Source organism: Lolium rigidum, unplaced genomic scaffold (assembly GCF_022539505.1).
Source record: "Lolium rigidum isolate FL_2022 unplaced genomic scaffold, APGP_CSIRO_Lrig_0.1 contig_10568_1, whole genome shotgun sequence".
NCBI classification, from domain to species: domain Eukaryota; kingdom Viridiplantae; phylum Streptophyta; class Magnoliopsida; order Poales; family Poaceae; genus Lolium; species Lolium rigidum.
In genome coordinates, this window is record NW_025899795.1 from 145060 (window position 1) to 172192 (window position 27133).

General features: G+C 46.8%; 3 protein-coding genes and 1 pseudogene across 3 annotated transcripts; all 4 read left to right on the forward strand.

Moving 5' to 3' along the window:
* The first annotated feature begins 2745 nt into the window (after positions 1 to 2745).
* On the forward strand, positions 2746 to 7958 carry LOC124680237 (U5 small nuclear ribonucleoprotein 40 kDa protein). Its single transcript, XM_047215326.1, has 7 exons — positions 2746 to 2993; positions 3076 to 3421; positions 3511 to 3664; positions 4152 to 4196; positions 5503 to 5665; positions 6507 to 6868; positions 7003 to 7958. The coding sequence occupies exons 1-7, from the start codon at positions 2748 to 2750 to the stop codon at positions 7316 to 7318; spliced, it is 1632 nt and encodes a 543-aa protein (XP_047071282.1). The 5' UTR covers positions 2746 to 2747; the 3' UTR covers positions 7319 to 7958.
* Positions 7959 to 9064: 1106 nt separating this feature from the next.
* Positions 9065 to 11091, forward strand: LOC124680238 (ankyrin repeat domain-containing protein 2A-like). The gene is made up of 5 exons (XM_047215327.1): positions 9065 to 9236; positions 9399 to 9541; positions 9731 to 10122; positions 10225 to 10635; positions 10734 to 11091. The coding sequence occupies exons 1-5, from the start codon at positions 9224 to 9226 to the stop codon at positions 10831 to 10833; spliced, it is 1059 nt and encodes a 352-aa protein (XP_047071283.1). The 5' UTR covers positions 9065 to 9223; the 3' UTR covers positions 10834 to 11091.
* Positions 11092 to 12497: 1406 nt separating this feature from the next.
* LOC124680245 (pentatricopeptide repeat-containing protein At2g35030, mitochondrial-like) lies at positions 12498 to 14876 on the forward strand. The gene is made up of 2 exons (XM_047215333.1): positions 12498 to 14056; positions 14125 to 14876. The coding sequence occupies exons 1-2, from the start codon at positions 12498 to 12500 to the stop codon at positions 14345 to 14347; spliced, it is 1782 nt and encodes a 593-aa protein (XP_047071289.1). The 3' UTR covers positions 14348 to 14876.
* An 8652-nt stretch (positions 14877 to 23528) lies between these two features.
* On the forward strand, positions 23529 to 26924 carry LOC124680231 (annotated as a pseudogene).
* Positions 26925 to 27133: the final 209 nt, after the last annotated feature.

Here is a 27133-nt window from a genome sequence, read left to right on the forward strand (position 1 = left end):
AATCAGAGTTGTGGGTTTCGTTCAAAATGTGAACTAAAACCACGACACTTATTATGGATCAGAGGGAGTAGTGTGATAGGCTGAACCATCACAGGGTAAGCATGAACTGGCGAAGGATGACGAGTGTGTCTACAGCTTCAGGTGTCGATGTAGAACCTCAATTCTAACTGATATTTGGTGCATTGGGGAATATGATCACATTAACCGCAAACAGGGGTTATATATGCAGACATTAAGCTTGTTTGCGAAACTGGGGAGTGGGGAAGCATTTATTAAGGATGCAAAAACTGCAAGGAAATCATGGTGGATATGGCCCATACTAAGCAGACAAGCAGGGGCTCCTGTAACTTGAGATGGAATGTGCCACAAGCATATGTGGCAAAATCGGGTCCATTAACGCCGACGACCAATCTTCTCTCCACCCGCGAAAACTATCGTGCCGCGAGACGCCGGCACGCCCAATTCGTGCCCTTCGTGAAGGGGCCGACACGGGGTTGGCGACTCTTCTATTGTGCTCGAAAACTAGCCGGCGCCTTTTGAGACACGCCGGTGCGAGCTCATTTTCGATGCCGGCCTCCAAAATACTATTAGTGTGGGACAACTTGAATAACATTATCGGCGTTAATTCGAGCATTTTCCATAGAGTTGTTTACCTTTGCTTTCGTCCGTGCAAGTTCACCGAGAGGCTGCTGGAATAGCATCGCTGAGAGCATCTCCACCGGCGCCCCCAAAAGTATGGTAACATGATGAACAATTTGATCACAATTCCATAATTTATCGGATCCCAACAAACACAACACCAATTACATCATATGGATCTCAATCATGTAAGGGAGCTCATGAGATCATTGTATTGAAGTACATGGGAGAGAGTACCAACTAGCTACAGCCAAGAACCCGTATTCCATGAGGGAACTAATCACAAACCATCATGGAGTCGAAGTGGAGGCGGTGGATTCGATGTAGATGGCTCCGGCGGTGAATCCCCGTCCCGGCAGAGTGCCGGAACAGGAACTTCTGACCCCCAAAATTTGTCTTCGATGGCGGCGGAGCTACGGAACTTTTCGGGGACCTTTGCTTGGAAAACAACGACTTCAACTCTTGATGTTCGTACTGGCTTGCATCGTCGCATCCCGAAAGAGGATCCCATGTGTGTGATATGTGGCCGCATGCAGGAAGATGCACACCATGCGCTTATCACCTACACCATGGCCCAATCTCTTAGAATGGAAATGAGGAAGTATTGGGTGCTACCGCCTAAGAGCGCCTTCCTAGACACTGGTCGGGAATGGTTTCTGAACCTGCTTGACCACGAGACAGGTGAGACACGAGCTAAGGTCATTTTCTTGCTATGGAGGGTGTGGCACCACCGCAATGATGCGGTCCATGCGGATGGGAAGGCATCTATATCGGCATCAGTTTCTTACATGTGCAATTATTATGAGACGTTCTCGTCCATCAAGTCTCTTCCAGACCCCAAAGGAAAATTACCAACTCTACTTGTACATGTGAACAAGTCCGAGGGCCTGAACAATTCTAAGTGGGCAACTCCTGCAGAGGGTAACCTGAAGGTGAATGTGGACGCTGGTTGGGACGTAGCTACAAAGCAAGCAGGGCTGGGATTAATTGCCCGAGACCATCGCGGTAAAGTCATCCTAACGGAGTGGAAGTTCCTCTCAGGGTGCATATCAGCTGAGGAAGTCGGAGCCCTTGCTTGTGGAAGGCCTTAAGCAAGCAATTAAACTGCAATGCATAGATGCAACAGTAGAGACTGACTGTGCTTGAGTTGTGCAAATGATGAAAATACGGATGAAGGCCCTTTTAGTTCCGCGAAAAGGGGCTAAAATTCTATGAACCTTTCCTATTTTCGTTAGGTTCAAGTCTGACGAGAATAATATTCTACGACTAAGAACTCATTTATTTTCAAACCGATCCATTTACTAAATATTATTTTATTTACTAGTCCTTTATATTGGAATGAGTCACTAGTCAAATGTTTTGGCAATTCCTCGTGGGCGTATGATGCAATAGAATTTGGAATCAGCGTTTTGATCTTTGGTTATCCTTCATAGTAATGTTCACAGATGTGATAGATCACCTAGCTGGTGTGTTTATCTTGAAAGTCTGGAGCTTTTGAAGATTTATCATCATGTTAGTGTTACAAAGGTTGATCACGAGAGTAATGGTGCAGCACATATCTTAGCGCAATTAGGCAAAAGTGGTGCTAGTGGTTTACTTAGAGGGTCATATCCGGAGTGTGTTTCGGATGTGATCACAAATAATTGTAACATGAGCTCCTAGTTGTTTAGGTTCTCTGCCTCACATGATGTAACCATTCTGTAACTCCGGAGCAGCAAGTTTCTTAGGCACTTTTTTTCTTCTAGGTACTGAAGGGGACTGGAAATTTTTTGGTGAGGCGGCTTGCTTGCCTAATATATTATGGTTCTTCTCTTAAAAAAACAATCCTCCAAGCTTGGCAAGCCAACATTGAACAGTTCCAGTTCTCTGAAGCCAAGAACTTCACGCATGTGTCGTGCGTATTTTTCTGAGACATGTCATGTGAAAAAACACGGAAAAGCCCAAAGCCTCAAAGGCCTGGTTTGCGGTTGGTGCCTCACGCGCGCAGTTACGGCCCACGCACGCGCACACCAACAGACAGAGAACACACACACGCAGCCGGCGCGCGTGCCCTCTCCCATCGACCAACCCTCGTCCGCCCGCCCGCCCGCCCGCCGGTTGCCGGCGCGATGGCAGGCGACCCGCCGGCGATGAAGCGCCCCAAGCTGGAGAAGGACGACTCATCCCACTCGCACCGCCCCTCCTCCGCCAACGGCTCCGGCCACAGACCCCCCTCCTCCGCCTCCACCTCCTCCGCCAGCGATGCGGCGCCGCCGGAGGAGGACATGGCGGAGGAGGCCGTGCTCGCGCTCATCGCCCACCGCGAGCGCGTGGTGGAGCAGTACAAGCTCAAGCTCGCCCAGTACCAGTCCCTGGTACGCCCCAACGCTCACTTCCCCCTCACCCCCCCTGTTTCTTGGAGTGATTGCTGATGACGAGGTTAACGGCGCGCCGCAGCTGGACAACGCGGAGAGCGAGCTCGCCGTGGCGCGCGCCCGGTACCGAGATCGCGCCCCTCCCAGCCGGAACCCGCCGGCGCCGCCCCCCGATCGCAGGACGCCGCCGCCGGTCCAGAGGGACCCCAAGCCGTCGCAGCCCGCCCAGAAGGCCCCCGCGCCGCAGACGAGGCCGCAGCTCGTCATCCCGGGGACCAACAGCCGGCCGGCTCCGCGTGCGCCTGCCCCGCGCACGGAACCAGCGCCCAGGCCGAAGAAGGCCGCCGCCGCTGATGCCCCGTCGTCTTCGTCGATGGCGCCGCAGGATCGGCAGAAGAAAGCGGATAAGAAACCCAAGCGAGAGATCGGTACCTCCCGGCCGTCACTCATACATTTTAGGATATTTCTGTTCCTATGCTTGACGCGCATGTCTGGTTTTTGTCTTCATGGTTTGCAGTACAGAGAGAGCCCCAGAACTTGATCCAGAGCGTGAGGAAGTCGTCCCCAACCTTACTCAAGTTCTACGGCAGCCACCTGGTCCCGAGCCAGCACAAGAGGAAGCTTAGGTGCCTCGAGCTGTGCCCTGCGAATGACCAGCTTGTCGTTACCAGGTAGAATATGCTTGACTAGCTATAATTAACACCAAATGCCTATCATAAATGCAATGGCTGTAGAAAACTGAATTTGGTGAGTTCTGCCTCAGTTTACTGAATATCTGTAACTGATTTGGTTGAAGTTACCTCTAACTCGAAAAATGATAAATGAGAAGGAGTACGTCTTGAAACCAGGTGGGGGGTGTTAGATTATGAATACCCACCCATAACAAATGTAATCCCAAATAACCAGCAAGTCCGGATATCCTTAAAAGGTACTGGTATCTAATGTTAGCAAGTAAGCATAACCATGTAAACAGTGGTTTAGCCCTTACATGGTTATGCTTACTTGCTTAGGGATGAGGTTAATTTAGTTTAATTATTCATCTCCACGTGTATGTAGCAGAGTAAACAATGTAACCAAATGCAATAACTGTGACATCTGTTAAGTATTCCTAACTTTTGCTGTAGACAGAACCTTACTCTTATGTTCCTTGTGATGCAGCGCGTTGGATGGAATGGTTACTCTGTGGCAAGTACAGTCAAGTGGGTAAGCCTCATATTACCTGGTTTCTCTTAATGCTATATCTCATTTTTATTTCTAGAAGCGGTTACTTGATCTCCAGACATTTGGGAGATAGGTTACTTGTTTTGATTTCTACCATTATAATCGTAATGAAGTCAATGCAAATATTGTGGTTGCTTAGAGATAAAAAATACATTTACTCAAGTTAAAACCCATAATTTCTATATGCCTTCATGCAGACTAGGCACTAGGCAGTAGTCAGTGAATGGTTTGCCATAACCCTGTATGGTCATATTGACACAAGTCAGAATAACTACATGCCAGTGGTTGTATTGTGTATGTGGATGCTGTTTTTTATTTATGAACCTCACATGCTAATTATTGAGAACTTTAGCAATTTAGCATCTTTTTTTTTACTCGGTACAAAAGCCAAGTAGATTGGCTGATGCTCTCTTGCATTGTCAGTCCCCTGGCTCATCTCATGCATTTTCATAACACCGGGATATTAAACCCAGGATCCTAGGTTGATATCATAAGATGCAGCCAGCGGGCTAGTTTGGCTGGCTGGCTACCAAGAATATGTCAACATTTTTACCAAATGAAGACACCTAATCATTATGGCCAATTTTCGATCACTACTTCGACGTGCCAATGAGGCAGTGTTCTATATGTTTAGTATGGATATGCATGTAACAGGTTCATATACTATTGTTATCATGGAACAATAACATTTGATACCATGGATATCATACAGTATTCATTTTATGGTTTATGTGGAAATATAAGATTATCGATTGATAATAATTTTTTTGTAGTGAAGTTAGCAAGCATATGAAACTTTTTATTTTTTTCCACTTATCCATTGTTTTCTGCAATAGAAGTATTTTTGCAAAAAATTGACACTGATGTTCATCATGTGAAATATTGAATGTGAAGCTGGTGCATGTAAGCTACTACCTCCATCCCAAAGGCCCAGAGATCCGAAGACCCAAAGCTTAAGTTTTTTTTTTTTTTGAAAAGTCAAACCAAGTAAAGTTTGACCAAAATTTTAGAAGAATCTATCAACAAATATGACATTTTGTAGATACCATACAAAAATATATTTCATTATCTATCTAATGATATTGAATTTGTATTTTACATGTTAGTGATTTGTGGTAAAAACTTAGTCAAACTTGACATAGTTTGAATTTCTAAAAATAATATAAGCCTTAAGCTTTTGGATGGAGGTAGTAGAATACTAAGGTCAATTAAATTCATATGGTTCTAGAGCTACCTGTTTTTGGGTTTGGTTTAAACCTTTTTTGAATTATATTATTTATACTTGCAGACCTACTATCTCCTCGCTTAGCACTACAAATTGCTTTTCTCCAAAGCAAAGGTGGCCTGAAGATGTAGCTTGGCATCCAGATGGTGACACAATTTTTGCTGTATATAGTGCTGATGGTGGTGACTCCCAGGTTTCAATGACGAATCTTAACGCATCAGGACAAGTAAGAACTCTGTCTAAGCCTTGAGAAGCATAACACGTTCCATCCGTTATCCTTTACATGGTTTTGTAGTTGTTATAAAACAACACTGTACAGCAAAGTGGATTAGTTCCATAGGCATTTTGGACTCATCAAGTTTTTTAGCTAGAAACACTCACATATGAAGGAGTTTCCGTAGTAGAATTTATCTCTTTGCATATGACTAGAAATACCTTTTCATTTTTAATCAGCTTACCACATAGGTAAAAATTAGATAGGTGCCCTTGTAAGTTATTCCTGTTCCCATGCTCACCAGATACTCTGAACTTCAAAGTCTCATTTATGCCTGATGCAATAGTGATTGCTGCTGATACAGTGTACATCGAATTAACAGCCATGGCTCTCAAATGAGGTCTTCTTAAATTAGCAACTCTAATACTCCCTCCGATCCATATTAATTGACTTCAATATGGATGTATCTAGAAATAAAATGTGCCTAGATACATCCATGTTAGAGTCAATTAATATGAACCGGAGGGAGTAGTTTCTTTAGTGTGAGTAAGGTGCCCCACTATTTATCTGTGCAGATGTCGAAGACCTAGTTAGGGTTTGTAATTATGTTATGTAAAATCTTGATAGAACCCATGCAGTCGTTCTTCCGGTGCAGTTACACTTTCTCTGTTCTTTCTTCCAGTGAGTACTAATACTCCCTCTGGCCCCTTTTAATTGATTGATGTGGAGGAAAATTGGACATAGCACATTTGTATGTATGGGCTGCCTGCGACAGTTAAATCGGGCCGGAGGGAGCAGATGATTTACTCTCAACATTACTAAAATATCTTTCACATTTTTTCCTCTGAAACAGAAGAAAGTTACTTTCCTACCAGCGAAGCCTCATACTAAAGGAATCATAAATAACATTAATTTCATGCCCTGGTCGGATACCTGCTTTTTGACTGGTGGAAGCGACCATGCTGTCATACTCTGGCAAGAGAAAGATGATTCATGGAACCACAAGAGAGTGCACAAGGATTTGCATTCTTCTGCTGTCTATGGTGTTGCTGGATTGCAACAGAGAAAAACAATAGTGTCAGTCGGCTCGGATAAGAGGATAATATCATATGATCTCTCAGCTGAAAGGACAGAGTACAAGAACCTAATTGATAGCAAATGCATGAGTGTATTGCTAAATCCATGTGATTTCAACTTATACATGGTGCAAACGGCGTAAGTAAAATTCTAACTTTGCTTCTGATTTCTGTTCGGCGCATAAACCTCTCATTGCACTTGAATTCTTGTGTGCTTACGTCTAGATTCATGTGGTGCCTTTTCGATTATCTGATCTCTTTTGTTTCTGACAGGTCGCCAGGCAGGCAGCTTCGCTTGTTCGACATCAGGCTTAGACAGACTGAGGTCCATGCGATTGGTTGGAAGCAGTCGAACAGCGAGTCCCAGTCCGCCCTGATAAACCAGTCATGGTCTCCTGATGGCTGGTACCTTTCCTCTGGGTCGGCAGACCCTGTGATCCATATTTTCGACATAAGGTATCATGGCCAGACCCCCTGCCAGTCTGTGCAAGCGCATCACAAGCGGGTCTTCAAGGCAGTTTGGCACCAGACGTTCCCAGTTTTGACCTCGATCTCGTCGGACCTCAACGTCGCGATCCACAAATATTGATGAAACTACCACGTGTGGATTCTCAGTGTGGTGGTTCACTGCCGTTTTTGTAGCGAACTCGCAGAATTCTGTGCGTCAAGTCATGGGAAATCTATCTGTTCACACGCGCGGTACGCATCACTGGAGTTCCAAAGAGGCCTCGGTAACATCTGCGCTCTTTGGAGCTACTAGCAGAGTGATGTATCTGCAGCCCCCCCAGGTTGAATGTTTTGCCCTTCCTACTTGTAGGGAACTACATGCGGAATTTCACGAATGTCGAATACTGTTCTAAAGTTTTGTCCTTTACCTGTCCTTAGCCCTTGTAGCAATGTAATTCCTGGCTCAGTTATTATATTGCATTTTACAAGGCATTTGGAGATCTAATGCCAAAGTGATGATCTCAGTTGAAAGGAGCCTCCAAGAACTTGTGTGGACTGGAACTTGCACTCACTATCTGCCGAATCGTCCAATGTGGAACCTGACATGGTGTTTGGTTTGATGTGGCATGTTGCCCGTCGGTTCTGTCATGCATTTGTTTGAGCAAGTTAATACAATCACGGTATCAGGAAATCGCAAAATGTAATCCTCACCTTTCAATTTGAATGTTGATCTGGAATAATCTGTACCATTATTTGATTGAAAATTTTCTTGGTATATCCAATTTTGCGGCCCTGTATGAATCACCAATGACTGGAACATTTTTGATCTATAATGTTCTATACAGATTATTATCAGCATGCACCCCTATGCATATATTTGATCTGTAATTGTTCTTGTTATGTCTGAAACCCGGTGTGGAAAATAACTGGGTGGATCTGTGGCGATAGCAACCTGGTTGTAAGAGGAGCTATTCCATCCGCACATCTGTTATCGACATCCTCACATCCCTGTCTATCGACCTCCCTGTCTGGCTGGATTCGCATGCTATGTGGGGATGCAAAGCATGGCACCTCCTGAGTCTTGCCCCCACCAACCTAAAGTTGCCGAAGGTAATGTGCACCAGACACAAGCAAGGAAAATTCTAGAGGCTTCTTCTGCATGGAAAAAATAAATCCATAGTTGAATTAGTTTAAATGACAAGTATAGAATACTCCATGTGAAAGATTAATGAAAAATGTAGGAGTATATGATTCTTTTACAGGTAGAGTTTTAAGATCGACGAAGTTGTCATATCCCATATATTGATCATCGTTGGGCTCGAGTAACAATACTCAACCATTCAACCGCTGGTTCGTTCTCGTAATATGTTTTTTCTTTCTTTTGCATTGCAGAATAAAATAGCTTGTTCAGCCTTCTGGTTCAACTTAATCAATCTTTTTCGGCGTAAAGACCGGGTCTATGTTATTTTCCAGGAGTTACTATGTCGACTTAGGGATAGTCTCAGCTGGGCAGCTCATAATCATCCAATAAGAACTACTTATCTTTTTTGTACTTGGGTGAAACTCGGTGCCTGGATCAATTTGTTCTCTATGATGACCTCAAAGTAGTTCTTGATGAGAAATGGTAAAACTGTTATTTTCCCCGGACTCGGCCCAAAAATATCTTTAGAAAAGGCAATCACTTGGCCGACGTCTCGGCATTAAAGCGGAGAATTCTTCTCTATGAACCAATATAATGCTAGCAGGGAAATCTTTTCTTGTGGTAAATAAACACTTTTACATTGGGATCACAAATTCACAATTGGAGAGATCTACCTTCCAACTGCTGAGTGTGACTTGTACAAATAGGAGTCGGCCAAGCGTTTCTGTACAAGACCAGAAGGTGAAAAATACGCCGGGAAAAGCAAAACCATCTCGACATCTGGTTGGTCGCAGTCTCTCCTCTCCATCCATCACCTTATCATCTTCTTCATCATCGCCACTACCACCGAGAGCACTACACGAGCCCCTCTCCTGTCTCCAGTCTCCACTGCCATCGTCACTCGACATGGCTACTCAAGGTCAGGAATATCCATCCACAATTCATTCGTCTCGTCTCTTCTCTTCCAATTCTTGTGTTGCCATTTCGAGTGCACAATTTGGGACCTCTGCTTGATTTTCTGTTCTGTTCTTGCATGTTCAATTGGATGATTAATCGGAATGTTTGTAATTGGTTTCGGTAGAGGAGAAGACGGCCGTCAAGTCCGAGGACGCGCCGCCCACGGCTGCGGCGGTGGCGCCGGCAGAACAGCCTCCTCCGGCTGGGGCGCGCAGGGCGGCGCCGGGCGGCCCCTTCGACTTCTCGACCATGATGAACTTGCTCAATGTAAGCTTCTGGATAGGCTCCATAAAAACACAGCTACAGACTGAAGTTTCTGAAACATTTACGACTCCTACAAAATAAGCAATACTCTGCTTTGATCTGTTCGTAGCTCACTGTTGGAAGTTCGAATCGGTTGTCTTGAATTTGCGTCGATTTAACGAGAAACTTTGTGTCCATTTCTACCCTGGGCAGGACCCGAGCATCAAGGAGATGGCGGAGCAGATCGCCAAGGACCCGTCCTTCAGCGAGATGGCGGAGCAGCTGCAGAAGACGGTGGCGCCCTCGCCGGCGGCGTCCTCGGCGTCAGCCCCCCGGTCGCCGCAGGAGCTGGCGGCGGCGCTGGACCCGCAGAAGTACGTGTCGACGATGCAGCAGCTGATGCAGAACCCGCAGTTCGTGGCCATGGCGGAGCGCCTCGGCAGCGCGCTGATGCAGGACCCGGCCATGTCGTCCGTGCTCGGCGGCCTCACCGACCCCGCCCACAAGGAGCAGCTCCAGGCCCGCGTCGCCCGCATGAAGGACGACCCCTCACTGAAGCCCATCCTCGACGAGATCGAGTCTGGCGGGCCCGCCGCCATGATGAAGTACGGTCGTTGTTCGTTCATGGACATCTCGGCCACGGCCGGTTTCTTGATTCCTAGCTTTGGCAACGCCATCAATGTGATCTTGTCTGGTTTTCAATTCAGGTACTGGAACGACCCGGAGGCGCTGCAGAAGTTCGGCCGCGCGATGGGCGTGGGCGGCCCGTCCGCCGCCGCCGCCGCCGGACCCGAGGCAGAGGAGGAAGAAGAAACAGCTGACGCCGGCGAGGAGTACGAGGAGGAGTCGGTGATCCACCACGCGGCGAGCGTGGGCGACGTGGAGGGCCTGAAGAAGGCGCTGGAGGACGGCGTCGACAAGGACGAGGAGGACTCGGAGGGGCGCCGCGGCCTGCACTTCGCGTGCGGCTACGGCGAGCTGGCGTGCGCGCAGGCGCTCCTGGAGGCCGGCGCGGCGGCCGACGCCGTCGACAAGAACAAGAACACCGCGCTGCACTACGCCGCCGGATACGGCCGCGAGGCGTGCGTCGCGCTGCTCCTCGACCACGGCGGCTCCGTGTAAGCCAACTCCGCGCGCCATGGCTGACGCATATATATATCTCGGCTAGCTCCACTGAACCTTATAGCTAACAAGATCATGGCGAACTGAAATGCAGGACGCTGCAGAACCTGGACGGGAAGACCGCCATCGACGTGGCGAGACTCAACAGCCAGGAGGAGGTGCTCAAGCTGCTCGAGAAGCACGCATTCGTCTAGCTACACGTCATCATCCATCTTGCTTCATGAGTTTGCTTCATAGTACGAGTTTGCTTATTTTATTGTTATTATTATTCACATTTCACTCTGTCTGCTGCTTAATTAATTCGTCGCCGCGCGCCTTCGGGAAGAAGAAAAAGTTTTCTCTTGGTCTGTAATTCATATTTCTTACAGATCGGTCTGTATCTATTTGAGTGTGGTTAGAATGGATCTGTCAATTTTCAAGAATTTTGATTAATGAATAAGAAATGGTTTATGTTTTCCTTTTTCATGAATTTTCACCCTTCGATGTTGGACATTTGTGCGCTAGCCTTTTCGGATTTTTATCTGAACTTTTTTGTTGCTGGTTGTTAAGCCAGTTCAAAACCATCTTGCAGTTGCATGGCTGCAAAATTTATCATGTGCATAAAGGATTTCTCAATCCAACAAGTTCACAGTTTATCTTCTACTACATTATTAACTAGCTATAACTCTAATGCTGATAACTTCACCGGACTAAATTCAGATGGTACGCACCGTCGCGATCAAAGAGCCCTCTTTGTCTCCGAATTAGAAGGTGCAAACATCATTTTCATTGAGATTGCTTTGTACAACATAGTATTTCAAGTTTGAGCTTAAACTCGAAACACCATCGTTATCATTCATACTTCTCTCCTTCGAATCCGTCAAACATCACATAATTTATGGCGAAAAAAATAAAATGTACTAGAAGAAAGCGAACAATTATGTTTGTTAGAAGTACCTAGAGTAAGATTGTCTGCACTGGTATGGCGGGGCTAGAGCTCAAACAAAACATGCCATCATTTCTGCAAATTGTGGTCTTATTCATGGTGTAGATATATATAATAAGGATATTTTTTGGCCTATGAGTTCTAACTATTCGCCGCACTAATAAAACCATATGAGGATCTAAAACCAAAGGTACATTTTATTATTTATATGTGTCTATGCTAGTACATTCATAAGATAAAACAAGTAACCTTGCATGGCAGAGGCCATATCAGCCGATACGCCATGGCGAAGCCTCGGGTTTACTTTTACCGTTATGTTTGGAATACTTCATGTATTACAAGCTATGACTCTATATGGTAGCTTAATATATACTTATATATATGTACCCTTGCTTTGCTAAGGGACAATATAAATTGATACGGAAACATGGTTTAACTTGGTTAGTTGGTTTGCTATTTTTGTGAATGTCTGTTTTAATGGAAGTTTTACGAAAATGAACCTATAAAGTCCAAATTTTGCCATACAACTAGACCAAGATTTTTATTATTATTGGCGGCAATGGTAATGTAACAAAGGGTGACAACTCCCGAAAGAAAAACACAAACAACTTCTCGCCAACTAGCAACACCTACAGAGTTGGCGGGAGAAAGCCAAACGTCTCACAACTCGAAGCGAGGGTTGCGTTCATCTTTGTTATCCATAGATCGGATGTAATGTTTAAACTTTTACATAATAAAATGTCATTTATCAAAAAAAAAAAAGAGCGCCGGCATAGTCACTTAACATTGCTAGTGGTAGAGGGAGGCGGTGACGGGAAGAGAGGGACAACAAGGGTGGCACAAAAGAAAGGGCGTGTGGTGGAGAAACAGAAACTCCAGGGTCTCTTGTGCAAGATAGCCGTGGTCACTCCACCTGGATCTTGGCTGGAGACCATGCCTGGCGTCTTCCACTTGCTTCGCCGGCGCCGGCGCCGGCGCCTCCTCCTCCGGCCCATCCTCCAGACCATCTCCCTCCGACTCCATGGCGCCCTGTCAAACCACCCCGACCAGCATCCACGGCTCCCCGCCAACGGCACGCCCGCCGCCGCCGGCCTCGAGGCGTTCCACGAAAAGCCGCGACGCGCCGCAACCGCCTACGCCGCCACGATCAGCGCCCACCTCAGGAGCCGAGACCTCCCGCGCGCGGAGGCGCTGTTCCTAGCCGCGCCGGCGTCCGCCCGTGGCCCCCATCTGGACGCCGTCATGCTCGACGGGTACCTCAAGGCCGGCCGCGTCGACCGCGCCCGCAGGCTGTTCGACGGGATGGCGGAGAAGAACGTGGTGGCGGGGACCAGCCTGGTCTCCGCGTACTGCCGAGCCGGGCGCGTAGCTGAGGCACGCATGCTGTTCGACGCGATGCCGGAACGCGACGTCGTGTCATGGACGACCATGGTGCAGGGGTACGTGCGCGCCGGGATGCTGAGTGAGGCGAGGGAGGTGTTCGATGCGACACCGCGGCGGAACGTGGTCACCTGGACGGTCATGGTCAAGGCCTACGCCGACGGCGGTCACGTCGGAGAGGCGATGGCGCTGTTCGACAGGATGCCAGAGAGGAACTCATACTCCTGGTGCACCACAATCTCTGGCTTCCTCCGTGCCGGGAGAGTAGACGAGGCGGTCAGCCTCTTTGAGAGGATGCATCATAAGAATGTGGCTACTTGGACCGCGATGGTAAGCGGCTTGGCACAGAACAGCCGCGTTTCGATGGCGAGGGAGTTCTTCGACAAAATGCCGAAAAACAAGGATATCATAGCGTGGAATGTGATGATCAACGCTTATGCCAATGATGGCCAGATGAGCGAGGCTCAGAGACTGTTTGATTCGATGCCTGCCAAGGACCTGGTGAGCTGGAGCACTGTAATCAAGGGATATGCCAGGAATGGTCGTAAGGACGACGCGGTGGGTCTATTTCTTCTCATGCTCCAGTCAGCGGTATATCCCGACATCACTACGTTGATAAGTGTCATTGTTACATCAGAGAGGACCGTCGAAGTTGGGCAAATCCATGGCATGGCCACAAAAATGGGTCACCTCTCTGAAACCTCCTTAGGAAATGCTCTGCTCATCATGTACTCAAGGAGCGGCGACCTGCGCTCTGCCTGCCAAGCTTTCAAGATGTTACAGGAGAAGGATGCCATCACATGGACATCGATGATGCAAGCCTTTGTGAACCACGGCCACGCCTCCTGCGCGCTGCAGGCATTCGCGCAGATGCTGCGACATGGACACGAGCCCAGGTCGAGCACCTTCACCGTCGCACTGACAGCCTGCAGGAACGCCGGTCTCGTCGAGAAAGGCCGGAACATCTTCAGATCTATTTTTGCCTATGGGCTTGAGCCGACAATCGAGCACCATGACATCCTTGGCCGCATGGCGCGTGCGAGGGAGGCCACGGAGGTTGTTGCTGCCATGCCGCCGGAGATGCGTGACCAAGAAATGGAGCTAAAAGAAAGGTAGTCAAACCTCTTCATCAGTTACTGTTGTATGTAATTTACTAATACTTGTGATGTGATATTCACAGGGAAAAGAAGAGTAAGAAGAAACCTGTGGAAGATAGTCAATTGGCAATAGAAGAACCTGTGGAAGATAGTCAAATGGCAATAGAAAAACCTGTGGAAGATAGTCAATTGGTAATAGAAGAATCTGTAGGTGCAGAATCTGCTGCTGCTGCTACTGAATGTACACCAACAAAGGGTGTGTTTGGTTGGGCTGTGGCTTATCTGAAAGCAGCTGTGGGAAAGTAGCTGTGGAACAGTATGAAGAAATCTGTCAAAGATAGTCGATTGGCAATAGACGAACCTGTAGGTTCTGCTGCCGCTGCTACTGAATGTACACCAACAAAAGATGCTACCGTAAGTGTGCTAAGATTGCAAGCCAGCCTAGGGAGGGTAGGGCATGTGAATCTTTCCAAGGAATCTTTCTTAGGAATCCAAGTGTATAGTCACAGGCAACTAGCTTTGAGTATTCAAGAATATGCAGCATCTCAACCAGCTATTTCTCCATGGAGAAATGACAAGTGGCCAAAAACAGTACATCAAAGAACAAAAATAAATGAAAGGCCATGATGATATTGCTTTTGGGATGAGCTGTCATGTGTTTTTGCTACGTAGCCTTTGAACCTAGTGAAATTAGAAACTAAGTGAACTATTCTTCTGCCATGTAACTAGTGAGATGAGGACTCACTTTATGCTATAAAACATGGATCTGCACTATTATATCTGTACTGTTGCTACATGGTGACGTGTGAACTAGATCTAGATGATTATTGCTGTTTGTTGCCAAATATTAGGCAAGGTCATGTCAGATTTATATTTGCTGCCATTTCATGTCGGATTTATGCTATTTATTGTGTCCAAAAAGAGTCAAGGTCTTGCAATTTTTTTTGCTGCAAAATAGATTGCCAACAAGACTGTGACAGTAATCTGAACAACTTACTACTGACATGTTGCTGGTGCTGGAGCTGAGAACCTCAGGTTATCCGAGTTACTCTTGGTGGTTCCAAAGTCCAAGCAAATGCGAAAATTATCACTTGCAGGCTACATGAATATATGGACCACAAGTGTGATATTGGGTGTTACCTTTTTATATTTCAAGCAGTGTTAGAGCACAAGTTATTCTGCATTTTTTTGTTGCTCTTTTTTTCCGTTGTTTATTTTGCTGTCAACTAGGGTTATGTTGATAGAGGAATGGCACTCAGCAAAAGCAACCTTGTGGGTTTAGCTCTGTAAATGTTCAGTACATTACAGGTTTGAACTTCTGTAGTAACAAAAGCATCATGCGTTCATCTCATGTGAAGTTTGCTCTCTGTTTTGTCCAGTGAACTTATGAACCATCCTCTGTTTGTATGTTGTTACCGAAGAAAATGTTCAACATTGCTGCAGCTTCTTATCTTCTGTTTTCAGCAGTTCTTTGGCGTTGAGATTTCGGCCAGAGATTTTCAAAATTGTTTTCCTTGTGACAATTTTTTGTTCACTCGTGAGGAGGAAACATGACAGGAACCAACCGGAGCACCAGGTGCGCACGGTGCGCACATGCTACTGTTAGAGTCGTGGATCAGCTAGTGTAGATCTAATGCCGGGTACTGACTATCTGTAGAAAGTAATGATCTTGTACTGTGCGTGAGAGAGATAGAACGAGAGAGAGACGGTGTACCTTCTCCCTTCGAGGAGGAACCTGCGGACGTTGACATGGTGGCGACGGCGGTGGCGTGGGTGAGGTAGTGGCGTCGGTGGTGACGCTTCCCGTCGGCACGCGCTAGAACCCTAGATCGGAAGGGATGTCGGTGGGGCGAGCAGCGCGTCGGTCAACCTCATACCACGTGTGTCCGGCCCCCACCTATCTATATAGCGCGGCAACAGGGGCCCACCAACCAGAGATAAGGTTGGACCCCGCCGATCAGCGCGCATACGTGGTCAAGGGATCGTGCCAGGCAGTTGGGCTCTGGTGCGGTGGAGATCATCCTAACATTCTTCCTCTTGATCTCAACTTTTCTTTTAATTTTATATTTTAACTTAATTCGTTTCATTTTTGGATCAGTACATAGGGCATGGTTCATCGTCACAGCTCTATTGCTGATGGAATCAAACAGCCACAATACACTTCTCTGTTTTGAAACAAATTCTTTTACTTTTGGGTCTTATCACATGCCACATGGTTTTTGATATTTCTTTGATTTGATTTTTCTTGACCCAATTGATGTTGTTGAGTGTTGAAATGGTATAGAGGAGTGATCCAACCATTCACACCAAGTCTTAGGGTCAAGGTTCTCAAATTTGTAATTGTGTTATTTCTTCTCATATGCCTCTATGGCATTTTTATTTTATTTTTTATTTTCTTTTGTTTCACCTTGGTTTTGATTGGTGAAGTACTAGATAAGGTTTATTAAGGTTTTCCAAACATATAAACAAGGTAGAAGGGTCTAGGGTAAAGTTTTACAAAAATAACCATAGCCTTATATATGAAGCTAGTAGCATTTCTCTTTTTCTTAAAGGTCTCACTTTGATCCAAATGATCATGGATTAGGGTTTAGTGGGGTTTAACCATGGTTCACAACCCTCTGACAAAGTGGCAAGGGCAAAAGTCAAGGTTTGCCAATTAGGGTTTTAGGCTTACATATGTTTTCTCTTTTCATTTATTTTTATTTTGCTTTATTTCATTTTGACTTCAAAGAGCAAGGTTTAGGGTTTTAGGTCTTTTCAAAATACTTCAACAATCAAACATGGCAATAACACAACATATAAGCATGGTCACTATGCATCAAACTTAATTTAATAAAAGTTTTTGTTGGTTCCAAATTTTGGAAATAGGGAAATTCATTTTCTTCTTTGTTTAAAAATTTGGGATGTTACAGTGGGGGGCCGGCGGCACACGATATGAGGTTCGTCGCGCCGTACACCACACCGACATCCCTACCGATTTAGGGTTCGCGGTAGTGACGGGAAGCACCGTCACCACAACCTCTCCCTCGCCCATCCGCCGCCGCCACCATGTCGACGTCCGAGGGCTCCTCCTCGAAGGGAGAAGGTATGCCTCTGCCTCTCTCGATCTCTCTTGGATCTCGTAGTATACACAACAGCTATAGCTTCTACCCGTATAGGATCTATTATAGTCGCTGGCTATTCTAACAGTTTTGAGTCCTTTTCTTGTCGGAAAATAAATAGATGTTTGGAGTCCTGTTGTTTGAGCTAGCCTAATACTAAATTACTAATACGTCTCTAGGCCCAAGCAAATACTGGCCAGGAGGGGAGAACACAGCGGCGGCGGTATATAACCTTGTGAATCCTAGTCGGATTAAGGAAGGCGGTTTTATAAATCGCTCCGTTCGGACCTAAGCAAAGATTGGAAGCTACAGCTACAGCTCCGATTTCGATTCTTACTCGAGCAAGCGAGCCGTGGTTACCTATATATATCATGCACCGGCCCGGTCGCCTGACCCGCTGCTCGTCAATCTAGGATTCTAGACTCGGCACCAATGGTGCCTTCACCGTTGATGAACATGTCGGCGCTGGCCGCGGCGGCGACCGAGTGTCGGATCAAAGGAACATGGACGATGGACCGAAAGCTGAACCCGGACAAAGGCCACATATGCTTCGTGCGCATGCAGGGCGACCTCATCGTGCGCTACAGGATTCACCCGGTGGGGCAAGGCAACGTGCTGCCCCTGGCGCCGATCGTGCGCCAGGAGGCTCCCCGGAGGTTCGACCGGACCTTCGACCTCTACGACCCGGACACCTTCTTCCGGAGCTACTCCGCCTGCCGCGACGCCATCCACCAGATGCTCATGCAGACGCCGCCCCTCTGCGAGTTCGACCTCGGCGCCGACAGCTGGGATTACTTCGTGCCCCATGAGTTTGCGACCATCAACGTCGACATATTCCGCCGCGATACGCGGAGCCACGGCGGTGTCGCGCTCCGCTTCGACCTTGACGTGACTCTCACCATCACAGCCGAGATTATCTACGACGAGCCAAGGGCGCTGCTCCTGGCGTGCATGCACGCCGGCGAGGCCGCCGCCGCCGTACCACCAACAACCGTGCGTCATGTCGAGTGCTGCAGTGTGTGTATGGAGGATTTCGCAGCTCGAGAAGACACGGTGAGGCTGCCGTGCTCCCACGCCTTCCACCGAGACTGTATCTCGCCGTGGTTTCACAAGGCGACGACGTGCCCAATGTGTCGCCATGATATTAGCAGGTGCCTTGTTGCTCTCACCAACACACCAAAGGGCAAGTTTCCAGGTATCGGAACCTGATCATAGACGCGTGTGTTCCAAGGATGAAGAATCGTAATTGTATCTAGCAATTCCCAGCCTGTGGTGTATTCCTGGAAACATTTTTTGCTCTGTTTTCAGATAACGAGAAATACAAGTCGGCTTCACTCTTTTTTTTTTTGGAACCCATGGCATGGGCGAATTCTGAATTCCAGTGGAAGTACAAGGAGAACAGTTCAGAATTAGAGACTCAAAGGAGTTTACGAGAGACGAGTTTTGATAACGCAAAGCATTCTGAGATCACACGCGCGGTCTCGTCTCCTGGGCTGCTTGCGATCTATTAGGCGCGCGCCTCCTACAGGTGATCAATCTGGCGCGACGAATACGATCGATCGAACCCCGCTCTCGTTTAATTTTGACAGTCTCAATCGAATTAGCAAGACCAGGAACATAAAGTTCATGGCTACCTTGCCATATGCCCATATGTCGACGCCCGGAACTTAAATTGTGTAAACCGGACCGTGGCATGCATGTCGGGCCGTGATGTTAGTTGTTACCAACTTACCAGAGAAGATATATTTTTTTTTTGAAACGAGCCAAAAGCTTTGCCTATCCATTAATTAAGAAGAAAGATGCCCAGTTAATTAACGGAAAACCGGGCGAAAACCGATACAACTTGGGCTAAACCCAACCAACCACTGGCACACAAGGGCCCAACACATCGATGATACAACGGACGACGCACACACCGGGACCAGCTAGCCTCCCACCCGTGCCGGAGAGAAAACGCCATGACTGCTATGGGAGGAGCAGGCATAGGACGCTCCAGTAAGGTGAAGAAGCCAAACCTCCAGGAGAACTGCGCCAAAGCGACCTTGTCGCCCACACGACACAGAGATCGATGCCCACAACACTGCCAAACTTTCGGGGCCGCCGCCCGACATCCGACCACCCGCCACGCCCAGCGCAGACCACCAACACCACCTTCCGGGACCGCCATCCCGACGTACCACCGCTCGCGATCGAGCTGCGACGCCGCGCGACCCGGCCGTCCGCAGCCCAAGCTGCCCGACAAAACCGCCCGCAGACCACGGCCGCCACACCAACATCCGGAGCCGCCGCCCCGACATAAAGTCCAACCGCCTCCGCTGAGACGCGTCGACCGAGCCGACAACCTCGCCGCACAAGCGACACAAGATTGCCACCCAAGCCAAGCCGAGAAGCCGCCGCACCCCATGAGGCTGCTACCCGCCATGGATCCCGAGGCCGCCGCCTCGGCGCACAACCACCATTCGGGACCGCCGCACCGACGTTCTCAAGCCAAGACAGAAGAGGAGCACCACCAAACAGCCACCGCCGACTCTCCAAGACGACGCCCTCAAGAGGGAAGCGACAAAGACGCCGCCATCGCCCACTCCGGAAAATCGGAGCTTGGGTTTTCACCCGGAGAGACCAAGACCGTTGGAGTTGGAGAGAAACGGAGGCTCCTCGACGATGCCTCCAAGAAGGGGAGCGACGTCCACAAACGCCGGCACCAACCAAGTCGGGGCTAGGCTTTCGCCTGGATCTCCTTCCCAACCACTGCACGGGCCTCCTCTGTCAACCACCAAACAACCCCGGTAGCATCTCTGCACAGCACCTCAAGCCGCGAAGAAACCACACCGTGCCGACCTGAACAGAGCCAGGCCGCAACAACGAAGAACGTCGCCCTCGATCCGGGGCCGCCGCCCCGGCATCCTCCCTACACGAAGCAGCAGAACCGCTCCGGCAGCACCACAGTAGCGCGCTCAGGCAGCAGGCCCGCCTGGGCCCAGATCTGGCCCAGGAACTTGGCAGAGATGCACATCACCATGCCGCCGCCCCCCAACCTCCGCCTCCCTGCGACGCCCGTAGCCACCATCGGAGGGCCGCACGCGCCGCCCGCAGCCTCCACCCGCAACGGCAGCAGCCGCCGCCGGGCCAGCAGACCCAACGAGCGCCGCCAGCGCGCGGGACACCACCACGACCTGAGGCCAGCACCTGCCGCCCGCGCGACACCGAGCGGCCGTAGCGCCCCATTCATCTAGAGAAAATAGAAGGTATTATTCATCAGCGTTTGACTAGTATACACAGCAATGCAGCATCTTTCCTGCATTTTACGATCGACAGGTCTGGTACGTTGCAGAGTTGGCGTAGAGGTTTTCGCCCGCTTCTATCGATATTTCCTGGAAGTGCGGTGCATGTTTGGGTTGCAGGAGAGAGCACAAATGACAAATGGCAAGATAGAAATTTTAGACGTAGATGTAGAAGATACAGATAGTTTGAAATGTAGAAGCAGTGGAAATTCAGGGCCTGTAGAAAACGTGTCGCTCAGGCCAAGGTTCGGTAGCTCCTTGCTGTGTTGCTATGCTAGCCGGCCGTGTGGCCACCGGCAACGTGATTGATCGATCATCGATGCACGTGTGGCATAACTAAGGATCAGGTTCTCCACAAAACCAGTATAAGTTCATCACCCTGTAAGAGCATGTCTAACAGATCCCCTATTTTTTTGCCCCGTAAAACGCGAGTAGAGGGCTCTGTATCAAACAAAAAATACTCACGCAAGAACCATTCCGTCTAACAAACCCCGTATTTTCCGGCAACGTGATTGATCGATGCACGTGTGGCATAACTTTTTTTTTCGAAATGGGGAGTGAAACCCCGGCTTCTGCATCATGATGATGCACACGGCCTTTTATTAACCAAAAAAAGTGAGTACAAAGTTTAATACATCTCAGGCATCGCCAAGCGTTGATACAAAAATCAACCAGCGAAAGAAAACAAATAAAAACGGACTACGCCTCATTGTATCCGCCTATTGTGACGCCAGCCAGCCTGGCACAAGATATCCTGAGCGACCATCTGGAGCCGTGTGCATCCAGTATCCATAGCATCCCGCTGTTCCTCCGGTGATAGAAGAGCCCACAACTGGACCCAATGTGACACCATATGGATAACCTGCAAGAAATGAAAAGAAGGTTTTTTGTTAAAAATAATATCATTCCTCACCCTCCATATAGACCAACATAAGGCAGAAACCCCAATACGGATAAAAGCCTTAGATAGTCTATCTACTCCATTTAACCAATTACCAAACATATTCGTAACATTGGTTGGAGGAGGAAGATCGAAGGTAAAATTAATCGTACGCCATAGTATTTTAGCTAAAGGGCAAGAGATAAACAAGTGTTCAATAGTTTCCTGCTCTCCACAAAAAACACATTTTGTACACCCGTTCCAGCGTCTTTTAGCTAAATTATCTTTAGTAAGCAGCACCTTATTACTCAAGAACCACATAAAAATTTTTATCTTAAGGGGGATTTTAACTTTCCATAGGTATTTTCTCAAATAAGGTGTATGGTCATTCATAAGATCCTCATACATAGATTTCACTGTAAATAGACCATTTGTTGTCAAATTCCACACAAATTTATCATTCTCATCAGATAAAGTAATCCTCATAAGCTTTCGGCATAACTGTAACCATAGAGTCCATTTGTTTCCCACCAACAACCTTCTAAAACTGATATTTAGAGGTGTTTGGGCTAACACATGGGCTACCGTTACATTTTTGTGATGCACAATATTATATAAGGAAGGGTATTGTTGGGCTAGTGAAGTTTTTCCCAACCAAACATCTTCCCAAAAACGAGTATTAACTCCATTTCCTATTTTGAAAGAGCCTCTAGTAAAAAAATCATCCTTAACCCCCATCAACCCCTTCCAAAAGGGGGAGTCTGTGGGTTTAGCTTTTACCTCAGATAGGGTTTTGTGTCTTAAGTATTTATTATGTAGCAATTCTTGCCACACCCCTTCCTCATTCATAAGTTTATCAAGCCACTTACTCAATAAACATCTATTTTTGAGTTCAAGGACCTCAATACCTAGACCCCCTTGATCCTTGGGTCGGCAGACAATATTCCACTTTGTAAGTCTATATTTTCTTTTATTCTCCTCGGATTGCCAAAAGAATCTTGATCTATAGAAATCCAATCTTTTCCTTACCCCAATAGGTATCTCTAGGAAAGATAACATGAACATCGGTAAGCTTGTTAAAACTGAGTTGATAAGAACAAGTCTATCACCATATGATAGTAATTTGCCTTTCCAGCAACCCAGTTTGGTTTCAAACCGGGTCTCCACTGGGTACCAATCAGAATTTCGAAGCTTTCTATAGTGGATAGGTATACCTAAATATTTAAAAGGTAATGTACCGGCATCACATCCAAATATCTGTTTATACCGCTCAACCTCATCCTTAGCCTTCCCAAAACAAAATATTTCGCTCTTATGAAAATTAATTTTGAGGCCAGATAGTTCTTCGAAGAGACACAGAATTAGTTTCATATTCACAGCTTTCTGGAGGTCATGATCCAAGAAAAGGATAGTATCATCGGCATATTGTAAAATAGAGATTCCCCCCTCAACAAGATGAGGGATAAGCCCCCCTACTTGATTATCTTTTTTTGCTCTCTCAATTATGATAGCCAACATATCCACCACAATATTAAAAAGGATAGGAGATAAGGGATCACCCTGTCGCAAACCCTTTCTTGTCTGGAAATAATGACCAATATCATCATTTACCTTTACCCCGACACTTCCCCCTTGGACATATTGTTGGATCATCCTACACCATTCTGGGTCAAAACCTTTCATTCTCAAAGTCTGTTGCAAAAAGGACCATTTCACTTTATCATACGCTTTTTCAAAGTCAATTTTAAATAGAACACCATCCAGCTTTTTGTTGTGTAACTCATGAATAGTCTCATGAAGAATGACCACCCCCTCTAAGATATTCCTCCCCGGCATAAAGGCTGATTGTGTTGGTTTGATAATTCTTGGGGCAATCCCAGTTATACGATTAGTACCTGCTTTGGTGAATATTTTGAAACACACATTCAATAAACATATTGGTCTATATTGTTGTATTTGCACCGCATCCTCTTTCTTTGGCAATAAAGTAATGACACCAAAATTCAGTTTGTAAAGAGGCAAATCCCCATTACTGAACTGATTAAAAAGCGCCATCAAATCATCCTTTATTACAACCCAGAAAAACTGATAAAACTCTGCCGGGAAACCATCAGGCCCCGGAGCTTTATTACGTGTGGCATAACTAAGGATCAGGCTCTCCACAAAACCTGTATAAGTTCATCACCACTCCCACTGTAAGCTGCACATGTAAACAGCCCATCTCAATGGCCTCGCCGTCCATGTATGCCCGCATTCCAATCTTCCTACTACTCCTACTCTCCGTTGCCTCGTCTTCTTCTCCCAGTCCGACCAATGTCAGCGACACAGACCTCGCCGCCCTGCTAGCTTTCAAAGCCCAGCTAGCCGACCCTCATGGCGTCCTTGCCAACAACTGGACCACCGCCACGTCTTTCTGCCACTGGGTCGGCGTCTCGTGCAGCCGGCGCAGACAGCGTGTCACCGCTCTGTTGTTGTCTGACATGACCCTTCTTGGACCAGTGGCACCTCATGTCGGTAACCTCTCTTTCCTTTCTGTCCTTAACCTCACCAACACCAATCTCACAGGATCCATTCCCGCCGAACTTGGTAGGCTACATCGTCTTAGATACCTCGATCTTAGAATAAATAGTTTGTCAAATGTCATACCTACTGCCTTAGGGAACCTTACAAGGCTCGAGATTCTTCGTCTAGCTGTAAACAACCTCTCAGGCCACATCCCCGTTGAGATGCTGATGCATATGCACAACCTTAGAAAGATTTCTTTGGCTACAAATTACTTGAGTGGCCAAATACCACCAAATTTGTTCAACAACACACCTTTCTTGACAGTCATCAATTTTGGAAATAACAGCCTATCGGGTCGTATGCCACATGCCATAGCATCCCTATCCATGCTTGAGTTCTTGAGCCTACAGTACAATCAACTCTCTGGTCTAGTACCACAAGCCATTTACAATATGTCTAGGTTGCAAACAATTTCACTAGCTGTGAATCACCTAAATGGAACATTTCCGAGCAATCAAAGTTTCGGCCTCCCAATGTTGCAATTTTTTTTGTTGGGTGGAAACAAATTTTCCGGCCAGTTTCCATCAGGGCTTGCACCATGCCAATACCTACAAGTATTTGCTTTGTCTGAAAACTCTTTTGTGGACGTTGTGCCAACATGGTTAGCCAAATTACCGCACCTCAAAAGTCTTAACATGGCTGCTAATAATCTTACTGGCTCAATCCCAGCGACACTTGGAAATCTCACCAAACTTACTGAACTACAACTCGCGTTTAACAGTCTAACCGGGGAGATTCCACCAGAATTAGGTCTTTTGAAAGAACTCTCATATTTGCATCTTGGAGTCAATCAACTGACAGGTGAAATTCCAGCTTCCTTCGGTAACTTATCAAAATTGTCTTACTTAGGTTTGCCATATAATTAGTTGTCCGGACCAGTACCAACAACACTTGGACAAATTACAGCTTTGAACAAGCTTGATTTTACTGAAAATAATTTAGAGGGGAATCTAGAGTTCTTGTCAACTCTTTCTAAGTGCAGAAAACTCCGAGCCCTTGCAATAGGTTTTAATTCTTTCACCGGCGTCCTCCCTAGCCACGTTGGAAACCTCACTTCAGGATTAACAATCTTCCTTGCAGGTCACAACAAGTTAGTAGGTGGGCTTCCAGTAGCAATTTCAAACATAAGCAGCCTTCAATGGATAAATCTTGGTGACAACTTATTAACTGAGCCAATCCCAGAATCCATCGCTATGTTAGAAAATCTTGTATGGCTTAATCTCGGAAACAATGACATTTTGGGCCCAATCCCAAAACAAATGGGTATGCTCGGGAGTCTACAACGATTAGGTCTCGATGGGAACAAACTATCGGGCCCTATACCAAGTAGTTTTGGTAATCTTAGCTCGTTAGAAATAGTCAACTTAGACGACAACCTTTTAAGTTCAACCATACCTGGGAGCTTTTTACAGCTTGATAAACTTATCGCAGTAAGTCTTTCTCACAATTCCTTTGTTGGTGCACTATCGGTTGATTATTTTGGTCCAAGACAACTATTTGAAATGGATCTTTCTTCCAACTTCTTGGTAGGAAGCATTCCAGAGATGTTTGGACAGCTTAATATGCTAACTTCCCTGAATCTATCGCATAACACCTTCAAAGGATCAATTCCAAGACAACTTGAAAAAATAAAAGGGTTAGTATCATTAGATCTCTCATATAACAATCTCTCTGGTACCATTCCCATGTTCTTTGCCAACTTTACCTATTTGACTACCTTGAACCTCTCATTCAATATACTAGAAGGCCAAGTACCCGAGGGAGGTGTATTCTCGAACCTCACATTGCAATCGTTGACTGGGAATGCTGGGCTATGTGGTGCTCCACACCTAGGATTTTCATCATGCCATGACAAAACTGGCTCAAGTAATAGACACTTGCTACAATTTATACTCCCAGCACTTACATTAGCTTTTGGCACCGTTGCCATTTACGTGTACCTATGGTTCAATAATATACTTAAGAAGGGAGATGACATAGCTTCAGTTGATGCAACCGATGTCATCAGGCATCAAATGGTCTCCTATCGTGAGCTCATTCACGCTACCAATAATTTTAGTGAGGAAAATATCTTGGGATCCGGAAATTTTGGAGAAGTCTTCAAGGGACAACTGGACAATGGTTTGGTGGTTGCGATAAAAGTTTTTGACGTACGGTTGGAGCAGGCCATCCACAGTTTTGATGCTGAGTATCGAGTGCTTCGCATGGTGAAACACCGCAACTTGATAAGGATACTCAACACATGTACCCATATTGACTTCAGAGCACTAGTGCTTCCGTACATGCCAAATGGTAGTTTAGAGGCGCTCTTGCACCAGTCTCAGAGTCCAGGGTGCTTCGGGTTCCTTGAGAGACTAGGCATCATGCTCGACGTGTCGATGGCAGTGGAGTATCTGCACCATGAGCACTACGATCTGATCTTGCACTGTGACTTGAAGCCTAGCAACGTGTTGTTTGATGAGGATATGACAGCACATGTGGCGGACTTTGGCATTGCAAGGTTACTTTTGGATGACAACTCCATGATTAGCGTGACCATGCCTGGAACAATTGGGTACATGGCACCAGGTACTTAATTAGCCAGCTCTTGTAATCGTGATCAACCACGTTCTTGTTAAACCATATACAAGTTATGGATCCATTCAAAACAACATAGTACACTTATTTTATGTGTTTTATTTTTCTTGAGCAGAGTACGGGTCGCTAGGAAAAGCATCGCGGAAGAGTGACGTGTTCAGCTACGGGATCATGCTCCTTGAAGTCTTTACTGGAAGGAGACCCACAGACGCCATGTTTGGCGTACAAGTAACCCTCAGGTCGTGGGTTCAACAAGCATTTCCTGCGGAGCTTCTTCAAGTGTTGTCCATAACCGGCTACTACGTGGCTCTTTTATTTCTAAGAACGATGACCTTGTTGCATCGGTATTTGAGTTGGGTTTGCTCTGCTCCAGCGACTCTCCCGGCGAGAGGATGGCGATGCACGATGTGGTCGTGTCGCTCAAGAAAATCAAAGACGAGTGCGCTAAGCGGATAACAACTACATCAGATAGTGCGTGATCGATCTCCCTTGTTGCGTGCTGCCGTCTATCTAGAATTACGTATGTATGGATGCATGAGATCAGTTATTCTGCACTTAATTAGAATAGCCTCATGTCTAGGACTAATTATAATTGGGTCGATGAACCCCCTAGCTTTCTTCTCCAACCTCTCCTCGATGATGTAACTATCCTGTGACAGTGACAGTAAGGCGGCAAGTTTCTTACACA

Coding starts and splice junctions, on each gene's coding strand:
- LOC124680237 (XM_047215326.1), top strand. CDS start 2,748: ATGGCAGGCGACCCGCCGGCGATGAAGCGCCCCAAGCTGGAGAAGGAC. Junction 3,665..4,151: donor GACCAGCTTGTCGTTACCAG/GTAGAATATGCT, acceptor CTTGTGATGCAG/CGCGTTGGATGGAATGGTTA. Junction 6,869..7,002: donor TTATACATGGTGCAAACGGC/GTAAGTAAAATT, acceptor TGTTTCTGACAG/GTCGCCAGGCAGGCAGCTTC.
- LOC124680238 (XM_047215327.1), top strand. Junction 10,123..10,224: donor GGGCCCGCCGCCATGATGAA/GTACGGTCGTTG, acceptor TTTTCAATTCAG/GTACTGGAACGACCCGGAGG. Junction 10,636..10,733: donor CTCGACCACGGCGGCTCCGT/GTAAGCCAACTC, acceptor ACTGAAATGCAG/GACGCTGCAGAACCTGGACG.
- LOC124680245 (XM_047215333.1), top strand. CDS start 12,498: ATGCCTGGCGTCTTCCACTTGCTTCGCCGGCGCCGGCGCCGGCGCCTC. Junction 14,057..14,124: donor GAAATGGAGCTAAAAGAAAG/GTAGTCAAACCT, acceptor TGATATTCACAG/GGAAAAGAAGAGTAAGAAGA.